Below are 13,497 nucleotides of genomic sequence, written 5' to 3'. Positions count from 1 at the left end.
GCTCGGTTGGTAGAGTGGCCGTGCCAGCAACTTGAGAGTTGCAGGTTCGATTCCCGCTTGTGCCATCCTAGTTACTGCCGTTGTGTCCTTGGGCAAGGCACTTTACCCACCTGCTCCCAGTGCCACCCACACTGGTATAAATGTAACTTAGATATTGGGTGTCACTATGTAAAGCGCTTTGAGTCACTTGAGAAAAGCGCTATATAAATATAATTCACACAACTGCTGCTTATAAAAGCAAGCACTAAGAAGCCCAGAGAGTGAGGAACGGTGCAATTTGGTCTCGCTGCAAATCTGGAACTTTTGAGCTAAGCGATGCAGAATTATTGGAGTGCCCAAATCAACTGGAAACGTCCCCGGACAGCTTAACCAAACAGACCATCGAGTAAGTCACCACTGTTCTATTGTTAATAATACATGCAGCAAATCACCCGACAACTACAGTACATATGCTGTTGAGCTGGTTGTGTACAACCAAAACATGAACTGTGGGCTAATACTTCACAAATACTGTAATATGATTGTTCATGTTTTTCCAGTCAGTACAGGTCATTCTCCGATCGCATTGCGTTGTGCATTACAAACTCAAACACGTTTTGTCCTGACGTAGAAGCTAGTTTATCTCTTGCCGTAGTTTGCTTTTACGGCTAATACAAAAGCACGCCGATGTGTTAGTACACTGGAAAAATAACTCCTCAGTTTTCACGCTTACAACAACATTGTCACTACAGCTTGGTTATTATACAGGTTACAGAACATAAATAAAGTACTGACAGTTTTTTAAGCATGTTTAAAGTGATTTAAAAGGTAAACTTGATTGCTCCCATCAGCTGCATTGCTAGCCATCTACAACAAGACGATTTTTACAAAAAAAAAAAACTTTTGTCTTCTTGTCTCTTATAAGGAGTGTGAACGATTGGCAAAATTTCCCCCCAAAAATGCAGCTGTTTTGGACACTGGACACCTAAGGTATGACTTTAACGTGAAATGTAATCATTTACATCAGGGATGTCAAAGTGCGGCCCGCAACTAGTTTTGTTAGCCCGCTGAAAATTGTCCAAATAAAATCAAATGAGACATGTGTAAGAAAAATATGTAATATATAGGGGAAATATGTAATATAAGGGCAAAAAGCTTAAACTTTTATACTGATAATTAATAGACATATGCTGAAATGTATCAAATGAGTGGGTTTATTACTGGGACGGCGTGGCACAGTGGTAGAGTGGCCGTGCACACCCGAGCATCCCTGGTTCAATCCCCACCTAGTACCAACCTCGTTACGTCCTTTGTGTCCTGAGCAAGACACTTCACCCTTGCTTCTGATGAAGGACATCATAAGTTTCTCAATGTTTCTTTTATTATTAAGTTTTGGTTGTTAGTTGTTTTTTTTTTTAAACTAATGCCGGTATTGTATTGGAGATGCTTTTTTTTTCCTTTTTGAATTGTGATGAAGAAATATTTTTGTTCGTTCTGTCCTAAATAAATAAAGTAAACATACTCATTTGTCACATATAACACAAAGTTTACGTTCTTGCTTTTTAATAACCCCCAGACATCAAATGTTTTCATCATTTTATTATAACTATAAGCTGTTATGCAAAAATAATATCACAACAACAATATTATTGTTAAAGTAATACCTTACTGATATTAAATTAATGGTTTAATATTAAACCATTAATGGTTTAATATTAAACCATTAATTAATTAACCATTAATCAACCATTAATTTATGGTTAATTAAACCATTAAATTAATGGTTTAATTTAATGTCTGCAGTCATTTTTTGCTATTTCTATTTTCCTCCGACACTCACCGCAACCTCACATCTTCCTTGCTCGCTTCTTGGGTCTGTGATTAAAGACGGGCGAGGTACTCATCAGGGAGTCTGGCGAATGTGAGGCGTAAGTGCCGTCTGATGCTGAGCCAGCGGGAGAGGGTGCCATGGCGCCTCCTGACTCGCTCATGGTGGACATGGGCCCCCCCTCTTCAAACACATCGCCACCCAGGTGGTGGTGATGAGGATGATGGTGGTGGTGGTGATGATGCGCAGCAGCGCCCTGGCCGTCTTCGCCATCCTGTGGCTCCACCTTTACCTGTGGCCACAAAGGGGAGTTGTTGGCCACACCTCCACCTTTAAAGGACAATGAAGAAATGTTAATGGTATAAAATTAAAATTGCACATGGATGCTGCTTATATGCGCATGTCTCATCCCTGAAATGTTTTATTATATAGAAGCTTCATCCAATATACCGGTGCTGTATATTCATAAATGCTCTTTGCATACATGAACAAAAAACAGGCTTACCTGAAGTGTGAGGCGAATGGTCGCCGTCCAGGCCTGAGGACAGCCTTTCACCGTGAGCCCCAATAACCCCCATTGGCAAAGTCTGGTCCCCAGAGGCTAGGTCGGCTTCGGGCTCCTCACTAACTGGGAAAGAAATGTCATTCATGGGTTCCTCCTTGATCCTGGGGGGCTTGGAGTCCTCTAGAGCCTTCTCTGGATTCACCAGCCTTTCATATTCTTCTGACAGATCATTACTGACCTGGAATGACATAATAATGAATATAAAATCACTAATATTCAAAATAAAACCTTGATTGTCCATAACACCACATAATTGAGTATCCCTGTCAGAATTAAAACACCAATAAGTAACTATGGTGTGATGTATTCACACTTCACAGAAATATAATGATTAATATTAATAATAGGGACGGCGTGGCGCAGTGGGAGAGTGGCCGTGCGCAACCCGAGGGTCCCTGGTTCAAATCCCACCTAGTACCAACCTCATCACGTCCGTTGTGTCCTGAGCAAGACACTTCACCCTTGCTCCTGATGGGTGCTGGTTGGCGCCTTGCATGGCAGCTCCCTCCATCAGTGTGTGTGAATGTGTGTGTGAATGGGTAAATGTGGAAGTAATGTCAAAGCGCTTTGAGTACCTTGAAGGTAGAAAAGCGCTATATAAGTACAACCCATTTATCATTTATATTGATTAATTCTTCACCAGACAATTAATGGTGTGCTAAATTTGGAAGTGAGGAGCAGTTACGTTAATTTAGAATACATAAATAAATCTATAGATTGCCGTGGACTTTCACTGACTTCTTAAAAATGTTGGTATTGATGCAGACCAGTTAAAAATGGTGATGTGGCTTTTTGACACAAAACAAAATGGCTTCATAAAATAAGACTCTCATCTCCCGTTTGTATGTCATTACCTTCATAAATTAGTTAGCTCTCTGTGATCATGGCACTGCTAAAAGTAGTACTTTAACGTTAAGGCTTATAATAACTAGATCGTTAATACTTGGTAAGATATTTAGATCACAACATGTAAATTGAGTATTGTTAGCAGTTTTTGGATTCTTTTCTCGAGGGCTTTGTAGGCGCGATATACGCAATGACGGTTTGAATCCCATTGCCTCCATTGTCAGCTAACTTTTGCTCGTGCTTATCTACCTGTAACAATGCTTTAAAAAAAAAAAAACATGTGTGCCTGTTTTACATAGGGATAGTAAATGAAAGGCAAAACGTTTTTAAAAACTGCAGTTCCCCTTCAAGTGGATGGGAGAATACATACAAGCCCTGGATTGACTGGGAACGCCCAAATTTCAGTTTTGCGCCACCCAAAGTACACATTTTGGATGAAGGTGCGCAGGCAAAGACTGCCCAGCACAGAAAATCCGCGTAATTGCACAATTTTTTCCACTTAAACGTAAGGGAGAATAGGTCCCCTACAACCTGGAAAAGAACTTTAATTGCCAAGCTGAATGGTTTGTAATTTGCATTTACAATATTAGGCAGAACCCATGACAAGTTGATATAATCCTACAAATTACAGTGCTGCATTATTCCCTCACCTTTAACATGTAGCTGTGATAATCCTTGATGCGCACTTGCCAGAAGCGTTGCAAGGCCAGCACACTGCCGATGCCCACCTCGTGGAATACCTGTTCCATCACGTCTGGAAAGGGGCTGGCCCCCAACCGGGCCTCCCTGTCCACTGCTACCCGCAGGAGGCGGGTTAGGCGCAGATAGTGCTCATGAACTAGGTCGGTCAGAGTTTCAAGCACACTCTCATGGGCTGTCTCAAAGCCGGCGTGGGCCAAAATGGTGGCTACTGACTGATAGAGGAGCTGTCTGCAGGATGGCCAACTCAGCTCTGTGACTGGCTCACCTTTGCCCCTGATATTGGAGAACCCAATGAGAAACCAAGTGATAACACCACATAGAAAGACTAATTAAAAAATGCTTACTTATAGAAGTCACTTTCAGGGTCACTGTGGCGGAGCTGGAACGGCTGCCAGGGAGCTTTGCTGTCAAGCGGCAGCAAGTCATCAGGCATGGCAGGCGGGGTGGGAGGCTGCAAGGACAGATGTGTTTCAACATCCTCGGGCTTTCCGCCAGCCTCGGAGGACGCCGCGCTCTGACCCTGGGCAGTCGCCAAAAGTGCACGAAGGCGGCGGACGTGCTGGCATAGTTGCACCGTGTGAATGGTGAGACTGCAAGGCTCCGAAGGGATGTCCAGCATCGTGGTAGGGCGCGGCCGCTGGGCTGACGGCTGATGTAGGGGAGGATCCTGCATCTCCACTGACCGAAACTCACGCTGGAGCAAATCGAAGGAGCTCCGACTGGGAGGAGCTCCTGCCGGCCCAGGGATCTCACCCCAGTAGCGCATCACGATGAGAGGATGCGTCGTTGATCAAAGTTGGTCTTCAGTCGACACACTGAGAAAATGGACACAAATAAGAGACAAACATGTCAGAAGTTGCCAAAATAGCTGTAATTATGAGAATTCCAACAGTTTGATATTAAATATTTAAATACAGAAGGACTCTTATTTTGGACACGTCCGGTGCACTTTTTAGAATGTGTGGCTTGTTGACAATCACAGAATGAAACAATAATACAAATCTGCACATCAACACATGTTTACATATGATTTCTAAAGGGAGTCATCCGCCAATTTAAGTTCCAGTACGCTGTAAACATGTCCATTAAAGGAAACGTCTTCACTTTGTGTTAATCAGCTACATTGGGCTAACGTTCCCTGTTTACTTGTCTCACACACTTAATACGCTCAACAATTGTGTCTACTTAAAATAACGATAAACTATTTATGGTAGTATATCATTTTTTGATTCATAAAATTGATGAAAAACAACGTTTTGCGGTCGACACAATTAGCTTTAGAAAGGCAAAACATGTTTACTGCTTAGCGGCGCGCGACTCGATTACGTACATGAATATTAAATTGACAGAAAGCATGCTTACTACTGTGAAAAAACAGAATAGTAACTCACGTTTTCCATAAAAAAAAAGGTTTGTTGAGGTCAGGACAAATGAGCTTCGTTTTTTTTCAAATTAATGTTCAACCGGAAGTAACTCTTTTGCTTTTTCCGGTGATATATGAAAATATGTTTACTTTCACAAAAACTGAAAAAAAAATATTGAGAAAAAATACCTCTGATTTAATCCAATGGTAATATTTTTTATAGTTTTGTTGAATTTTTTTTTTTTTTTTTTTAATGTTTTGTATGTTTTGTATCAAGAGACAAAACCCGGGCACAATTGGCAGTCGCACCAAACAAACATGGCCGCCACGCAGCAGAAAGACATGAGTTCGTCAAATGAAAAAGACCCCGACGCGGTGGAAATAGACGGCCTTTCCTCCATTAATCACGACGAGCAACCCGAAAAGAAAGAAATACCCACCGACGACCAAGAAACAGCGGCCCCCTTCAAAAAACCAGCGTCATTCGCCGTGCCTTCTCTTGCTCGCAAACGCAGTCTAAACGCTGCTGCTCCATCCAAACCAGAAGCGGAGACAACAACCAAGGCAGAACTCGGCGACGCTCCAGTTGTTAACCCTAATTGTGGGTTATCAGCGGATGATAACAAAACGCCACAAGAGAATACAAACACTGATAAACATAGAGACCTTTCTCCGGTGAAGGGGAAAGCAGAAGCCAAAGAGAAAACATGCAAGGTACCGCCTGCTGGCAACATCCCCCCCGCCCCGTACGCAGAGCCGCAGTGGGCTGGCCCGCCACCACACGACGCCTATGCTCTTGAAATTCTAAAAAACGGCACCATAGTAGACCGGGTGCCCCTCACGCTGAAAAGTTACTTTGTGGTTGGACGTTTACCGGTGTGCGACGTCTCTCTGGAGCATCCTTCTATCTCCAGGTACCATGCTGTCATTCAATACCGCCAGCAGCCCGGGACGGGATGTGTGGGTGAGGAACCCGGCTTCTACGTCCACGACCTCAGCAGCACGCACGGTACTGTTGTCAACAAGAATAAGATCCCTCCTAAGACGTACATCAGACTCCGTGTTGGACATGTCCTCAAGTTTGGAGGCAGCACTAGACTTTTCATCCTCCAGGTAAATATTTTGTCGTCCCCTTCTAGTACAGGCCTGGGCAATTATTTTGACTCGGGGAGCCAAATTTAGAGAAAAAAATGGGACTGGGGGCTGGTATATCTATTTTTAGGAACACTAATCCACAAAGTCCCAATAATATCTGATTGAAAGCTTAAAGGCCTACTGAAACCCACTACTACCCACCACCCAGTCTGATAGTTTATATATCAATGATGAAATATTAACATTGCAACACATGTCAATATGGCCCTTTTAATTTACTAAATTACAAGTTTAAATTTCCCGGGAGTTTTGTCTTCGAAACGTCGTGTAATGATGACGTGTACGCAAGACGTAACGGGTTTTTAGGAAGTAAGAGCGCTGCGCACACACACAGCTAAATGTCGTCTGCTTTAACGGAATAATTATACAGTTTTTTTGGACATCTGTGTTGCTGAATCTTTTGCAATTTGTTCAATTAATATTGGAGAAGTCACAGTAGAAAGATGGAGTTGGGAAGCTTTAGCCACACAAACACACGGTGATTCCTTGTTTAAAATTCCTGGAGGTGAAACTTTCCTATGGATCAGAGCGCGGTCAAGAGAACATGGATCCTGACCACATGTCAACCAGCAGGTTTCGGTGAGAAAATTATAGTTAAAAAGTCAGTTCTAACGGGAGAAAAGTTGAGCTTGTGCCGTCCATATCTACCGTCGACTCCCCTGAGACACTGCGCGTCAAGACACCCGTGGAGACACCCTTCCGACTATCAGGTAATATTAAACTCACTAAAACCCTAGCAACACAATAGAAAGATAAGGGATTTCCCAGAATTAACCTAGTAAATGTGTCTAAAAACATCGGAATCTGTCCCAATTCAATCGCGTTTTTTTTTTTTTCTAGTCCGTCGCTATCAATATCCTCAAACACGAATCTTTCATCCTCGCTCAAATTAATGGGAAAATTGTCGTTTTCTCGGTCCGAATTGCACTTTTTGTTGGAGGCTCCCATTAAAAACAATGTAAATATGTGAGGAGCCATCAAACATGTGACGTCATCGTCTGCGACTTCTGGTAGAGGCAGAACTTTTCTCTTAGCACCGAAAGTTGCGAACTTTATCGTGGATTTTCTCTACTAAATCCTTTCAGCAAAAATATGGCAATATCGCAAAATGATCAAGTATGACACATAAAATGGACCCTTAAAGGCCTACTGAAATGAGATTTTCTTATTTAAACGGGGGTAGCAGGTCCATTCTATGTGTCATACTTGATCATTTTGCGATATTGCCATTATTTTTGCTATAAGGATTTAGTAGGGAACATCCATGATAAAGTTCACAACTTTTGGTCGCTAATAAAAAAGCCTTGCCTGTGTTGTAAGCACTTCACCAATCTCGCACACTTTGCAAATTTTACCTAATTTCCATTGTGCGCAGGCAATTTGAATATCACAAGACGAGATTTTGTTTGAAAATGGTGCGACCGTGCAAATGGATGGTGTGAGGACGGTTGAAGAATAATTTGCGGAATTCTGCACAGAAAGGTACATCAAACAGAAGAAGAACAGCAAAACAGTCTCCCAACACTGCGTGGATGGCATCAAGGGTTAGGGTTAGGGTTAATAGCCAGAACTTCCAACACAATCAATATATAGCTGGAAGCAATTTCTAAAATTGCCAAAAAGATTGTGCATTATACAAATTGCGCCCATTGATATGCAAAATGTGCACCACACATTATTCAAATATATAGCTGGAAACAATTTGTAAAAAGATTGCGCATTATACAAATTTGCAAAATGCGGTTGCGCATTTTGCAAATTGCTCACATTGGTATTGTGCCTACAACACCTGTACCAGAAGTAGCAGACGATGTACGCGTGACGTCACTGGTTATAGAGCTCCTTACATCCTCTGTTTACAATCACAGCCACCAGCAGCTAGAGCGATTCGGACCGAGAAAGCGACAATTTCCCCATTAATTTGAGCGAGGATGAAAGATTCATGGATGAGGATAGTGAGAGTGAATGACTACAAGAAAAAAAAGAAAAAAAGACGAGGGCAGTGGGAGCGATTCAGATGTTATTAGACACATTTACTAGGATAATTCTGGAAAATCCCTTATCTGCTTATCGTGTTACTAGTGTTTTAGTGAGATTATGTAGTCATACCTGAAAGTCGGAGAGGTGTGGTGACCGCCAGTGTCTCTGAGGGAAGCCATGGAGGAGCCAAGAAAGTCGCAGCTGCCTCTTTGACAGCTACAGGAAGAACGACACAAGGTCCGCTCATGTTTACGGTAAGAGCCGACTTATTACCACAATTTTCTCACCAAAACATGCCGGTTGACATGTGGTAGAGAAACATGTCCGCTTGACCGCTCTGTTCCGTATTAAAACTTCACAACAAACAAAGAAACCCTGGCTGTGTTTGTGTTGCTAAAGGCAGCTGCAATACACCTCTTTCCACCAACAGCATTCTTCTTTGTAGTCTCCATTATTAATTGAACAAATTGCAAAAGATTCAGCAACACAGATATCCAGATATCCGCTACCACCGGTGACGTCACGCGCACTCGTCATCATACGCGTCATCATTCCGCGACGTTTTCAACAGGATACCTCGCGGGAAATTTAAAATTGCAATTTAGTCAACTAAATCGACCGTATTGGCATGTGTTGCATTGTTAATATTTCATCATTGATATGTAAACTATCAGACTAAGTGGTCGGTAGTAGTGGGTTTCAGTAGGCCTTTAGAATGTTATGACTGACCGTCTTAAAAAACAGAATGGAATTTTTATTTATTTACTGAATGACACACCCAGAATGTACATGAAAATAAAGAATGTGGGACTTACAATTTTAACTATGAAGGATAAAACACTGAATATTGATAATATATGAACGCCACACACCCTCTCCATCTACATATTTTACAATCAAGCGAAACACAACAAAAATGCAACAAACAGCGAAATATGAACAAGAAAGGTAGAAATAAACCAACCTACAATCTGATATATCTGATATATCACTCAGGTGTAAAACTTTGTTGCAAAAATATCCTTCCACGTCTGTCCCTGACACCCCCATTTCAGGCTGGCCACTCTGGAAACACTCTGTGGAAACGCTCCCCACCCACACTGTTTGGTGCCTCGTTTGAGCTGCTCTGACGTAGATTACCCTAGTAATTTATTGGATTACCCTAGTAACTTTTAGAATACCATAGTAACTAGTATATCATGCAAAAGCGGAGATTCCAACCATTGAAATACTTTATATGGTTCAAGGCTTATGGTAATTTGGAAAACATCACTGCACATCATAATGGCAGCTATCTTAAAGATCCATCTTAAAGATCTAAAACAATTATTTGAGAATTTCCGGTGGGCCAGATTGAAAAGCTTAACGGGCCGCATGTGGCCCCCGGGCCTTAATTTGCCCAGGTCTGTTCTAGTAAGTACTTTTTTTGGGTTGTTGTTAGTTTAACTTTGGGTGCTATTTTTATTTTTTATTCATTTTTTATTTTTTATTTGTTTAGTTCTGTCGACTAGCATTAGCACTTTAATTAGAATAGGAGAAAATCTGATTATATATAAATGGGTTGTACTTGTATAGCGCTTTTCTACCTTCAAGGTACTCAAAGCGCTTTGACACTACTTCCACATTTACCCATTCACACACACATTCACACACTGATGGAGGGAGCTGCCATGGAAGGCGCCAACCAGCACCCATCAGGAGCAAGGGTGAAGTGTCTTGCTCAGGACACAACGGACGTGACGAGGTTGGTACTAGGTGGGAATTGAACCAGGGACGCTCGGGTTGCGCACGGCCACTCTCCCCACTGCGCCAGTGTCAATCAGGACTGCAATCTATTTGTGGCAGTGGGTTGCTGCCATTAATGTGTGAAACTGACCATGACACATTTATATAGCAGCATAGGCGTGGTGCCCAAGCACCCACAGACAAAGCCGAGCACCCACGTGGGATTGATGGCAAATTCTTTCTCCCACCAAGCAAAAAACGCCTAACCATATCCTTGTCCATACACACACACAATGGTCATTTAAGACCACTTCCTTCCTTCCGGCAGCCGGCGCAACGCAACCTAATATGCACATGTGGAAAATGCGCACGTCATAGTCACCTCCAGTGTTGCTTTGTGTGCAAGTTCTTACATTTAACTTATCTGAACAATATCCATTGTTGTGGTATTTCAATTAACTGGAATCCAGTGTGCTGTGGAGCCCTATTGTAGTGAATCACACCTAAGCCATCATAAATTAATCAAATCATTATTGGACACGTGAAAGTTCATAATGTCACAAAAAACATTTTACAACAATCAATCTCTGGATATCGATATCTGGTCAAGACACTCCTCGCTCCTTTTGTCTCACCTTCATTGTCGATTCATTTTCGGTGACTTTATATACTCTGGACCTAGATGTTGAGTCCGCAACATACATGGTGGACAATAACTGATACAGTTTGTTTTGCCAGTCCAAAAGCAATCGCCGTTTTCCGTCGTCTTCCCTCGACGGCTTGGTAATACAAAGCACACGCTACCTTTTTTATCGTATCCACAGGATCCCGCATTCTTATTGTCTCTCCTTCGAAAAATGGACAAAGTTTTTCGGTAAGTAGAATCACAGCTGACCTCAACGTTTGAAAGTTCTCTTGCCGTCTGAGAAGTGTGTATCCCAAATAGCGGCAATCACTCACTTTTAAGGTTTCGTGTGTGATTTCCACAATTGTCCGTACAGACGGAAGGAGAAACACTGGCATGTCTGAATGACTCGCCTCCATATTTCCAGTGGTTACCTCTGAGTTACGAAACCGCTTTATTATGAAGCTGGCTGTGGTGCGTTCTTTCTGATATCTCTTCCTGTGTGTGGCGCGGCCTTTCTGGCATCACTTCCTCTCCAAACTCAGTTTGTAAACGATCAATGAGTGTATACATACCTCAGAGCCGGAGATTCAAGAAATACACGGTGTACTTACCATTGTAAAAAATTGTCCAAAGAGGGGGACCTTAAACAATAGTTTCATGTGGCTGAAGCGGGGCATAGGCTAAATAATTATTCATTTAAGGCAGGACTTGGCAATTATCTTGACTCGGGGGCCACATTTAAAGAAAAAAATGTGTCTGGGGGCCGGTGTGTCTATTTTTAAAAACACTTATACAAAACCTTGCAATAATGTCTGATTGAATGCTAAAAACGTTAAGACAAACTGCTTTAAAAAACGTAACAGAATTTTACAGTTTTCTATGAACGATAAAACACTGAATATTGACAAAATATGAACGTCACACCCCCTTTCGATTGAAATATTTTACAATCAAGTGAATCGCAACAAAAATGCAACGGACAGTGAAATGGGAACGCGAAGGGTACAAAATAAACCCACCTACAATCTGATATATAACTAAGCTTTAGAACTTTGTTGTGAAAATCTCCTTCCGCGTCTGTGGAAATGCTTCCCGCCCACACTGCTTGGTGCCTCGTCTGAGCTGCTGTGACGTAGATGACCATAGTAACTAATTAGATGACCATAGTAACCAATTAGATTTCTATAGTAACTGGTATATTCCTAATAAGCGCAGATTCCAACCATTGAAATACTTTAAATAGTTCAAGACTTACGGTCATTAGAAAACATCAATGCACATCATAATGACAGCTACACTTTCCATCGTAAAGATGTAAAAAAATATTTGGGACTGTCCGGCGGGCCAGATTGAAAAGCTTAACGGGCCGCATTTGGCCCCTGGGGCCTTTATTTGCCCAGGTCTGATTTAAGGGGTTATCCGGCTTAGTGTAGACACAGCCTCAGAAAAGTAACGTCAGATTTACCGCCCGTCCGAGCACCCACTGGCAAAAATGTAGATCGCCGCTTTTGTACGGCAGTACTGCTGTGAGCTTTAAAAAATTGATGCCTACTTTTAAGTTAGCGTCTACAAAAGTGTCCAATCGTGTTCCGTTCACACTGCAGGGCCAGAATATCCAATTCAGGTCTGTTTTGTCAAATTCGAATTGGACAGCCGTTCACATTACCAAAAAAATGCTATTTCCAATGTGAATACAATCTGACACGCATGCAGACACGACGTCATGGCGTTGCAGTGTTTACGAAAGTAAAATCATTCTAGTTGGTATAACTACTTGCGCATTTGCAGTAATTCCAAGGATTTTGTGCAGTCAAAGTCCACATTTTCTGAACCAAATTGTTGCGCATAGAAGGTTAAGGAGGAAGAGGACAAGTATTTTGGCTCTAGCAGTTTTACGGAATTATTTGCTTGGATGTCTGTTTGAAGAGCGTCTATGTGGGCGAGCAGTCGGAGACTAGAGTGGTGGAACTTTCACGTGAGTTTCTAAAACATATTATTTTCACCTGTTTTCTTCTCTGTTGCCAACTATTTTTTTTTTGTAACCGTTTATTCTGGCAAATAATTGTCGCATATTAGCGTCGTTCTGGTCGGATGAATGCAACCTGAACGCAGGAGTGTTCACATTGAAGACTCATTGCATTTATATCCGATTTATTTCCACATACAAAAGAGGGCTGGGTCGGAAACGAAAAATTCGGAATTGTAAGGAATAAATCAGATGCAGGTCGTATATTGACAAAAAAATTGAAATGGACCTGCAGTGTGAACAATACCTTAAAACAATTTTGTGATCATAAAAAATGTCGACCTAATCATTGTTGTATTGCCCACTGACACCAGGTAATTGTTGCTGTCGGCGTTTGTAATTGTTGCTGTCGGCGTTTGTTTCGTTTTGCCGATGTCGGTTTACACGCAAGAGTTCCATTTTAGCTGTTTTAAGTACACTTCTGTATAACATTGTAGCAGGAACTACGAGTCACAAATTAAACACACAAAACGTAAAAATATTTTTTATGTGCAGCTCTTCTATTTCATGAAGTTCTTTTTTGTTTTCTCGATACGCAGTGTTTTTTCTTGATTGTCTTGCCAACATGCCGACACTGTATATTGGATTGATCAAAAGTCTGTTTTCTATCCGTGTGTAACAGTTGCAGATGATGATATCCTCAGGCAGCAAAATAATTGGTTTTGCCTTTTTTTTGCTTTGTTTTGACATAATGTTAGCT

At 41.8% G+C, this 13,497-nt stretch overlaps 2 protein-coding genes across 7 annotated transcripts in view; one reads left to right on the top strand and one right to left on the bottom strand.

The window, feature by feature from the left end:
* Window positions 1–1,563: 1,563 nt before the first annotated feature.
* Window positions 1,564–6,284, bottom strand: supt7l (SPT7 like, STAGA complex subunit gamma). 4 transcript variants are annotated; one of them, XM_061895716.1, is made up of 5 exons: window positions 6,158–6,284; window positions 4,265–4,735; window positions 3,869–4,193; window positions 2,313–2,550; window positions 1,564–2,137 (listed from the first exon to the last, which is right to left on the bottom strand). In XM_061895716.1, the coding sequence occupies exons 2-5, from the start codon at window positions 4,684–4,686 to the stop codon at window positions 1,827–1,829; spliced, it is 1,296 nt and encodes a 431-aa protein (XP_061751700.1). In that variant the 5' UTR covers window positions 4,687–4,735; window positions 6,158–6,284; the 3' UTR covers window positions 1,564–1,826. The 4 variants fall into 4 exon arrangements, with proteins under 4 accessions (XP_061751700.1, XP_061751699.1, XP_061751698.1 ...); XM_061895715.1 differs by lacking the exon at window positions 6,158–6,284 and adding an exon at window positions 5,950–6,100; XM_061895714.1 differs by lacking the exon at window positions 6,158–6,284 and adding an exon at window positions 5,724–5,984.
* Window positions 5,584–13,497, top strand: part of slc4a1ap (solute carrier family 4 member 1 adaptor protein) — a 56,603-nt gene continuing 48,689 nt past the window's right edge. For all 3 annotated transcript variants that reach the window (XM_061895710.1, XM_061895712.1, XM_061895711.1), the window contains exon 1: window positions 5,584–6,396. In XM_061895710.1, coding sequence (XP_061751694.1) covers window positions 5,602–6,396 — 795 coding nt within the window. In that variant the 5' untranslated portion in view covers window positions 5,584–5,601. The remainder of the gene's footprint in view (window positions 6,397–13,497) is intronic.

This window comes from Nerophis ophidion, linkage group LG03, assembly GCF_033978795.1.
Source record: "Nerophis ophidion isolate RoL-2023_Sa linkage group LG03, RoL_Noph_v1.0, whole genome shotgun sequence".
Lineage (NCBI taxonomy): Eukaryota > Metazoa > Chordata > Actinopteri > Syngnathiformes > Syngnathidae > Nerophis > Nerophis ophidion.
This window is presented reverse-complemented; position numbering and strand designations above follow the sequence as displayed.

What these genes read in the sequence shown, in the direction of transcription:
- supt7l (XM_061895716.1), bottom strand. Translation starts at nt 4,686, where the DNA reads ATGCGCTACTGGGGTGAGATCCCTGGGCCGGCAGGAGCTCCTCCCAGT. An exon ending in CCTGAAAGTGACTTCTATAA is followed by an intron (nt 4,194 to 4,264) that starts GTAAGCATTTTT and finishes CTCCAATATCAG; the next exon opens with GGGCAAAGGTGAGCCAGTCA. An exon ending in ATCACAGCTACATGTTAAAG is followed by an intron (nt 2,551 to 3,868) that starts GTGAGGGAATAA and finishes ATGTCATTCCAG; the next exon opens with GTCAGTAATGATCTGTCAGA.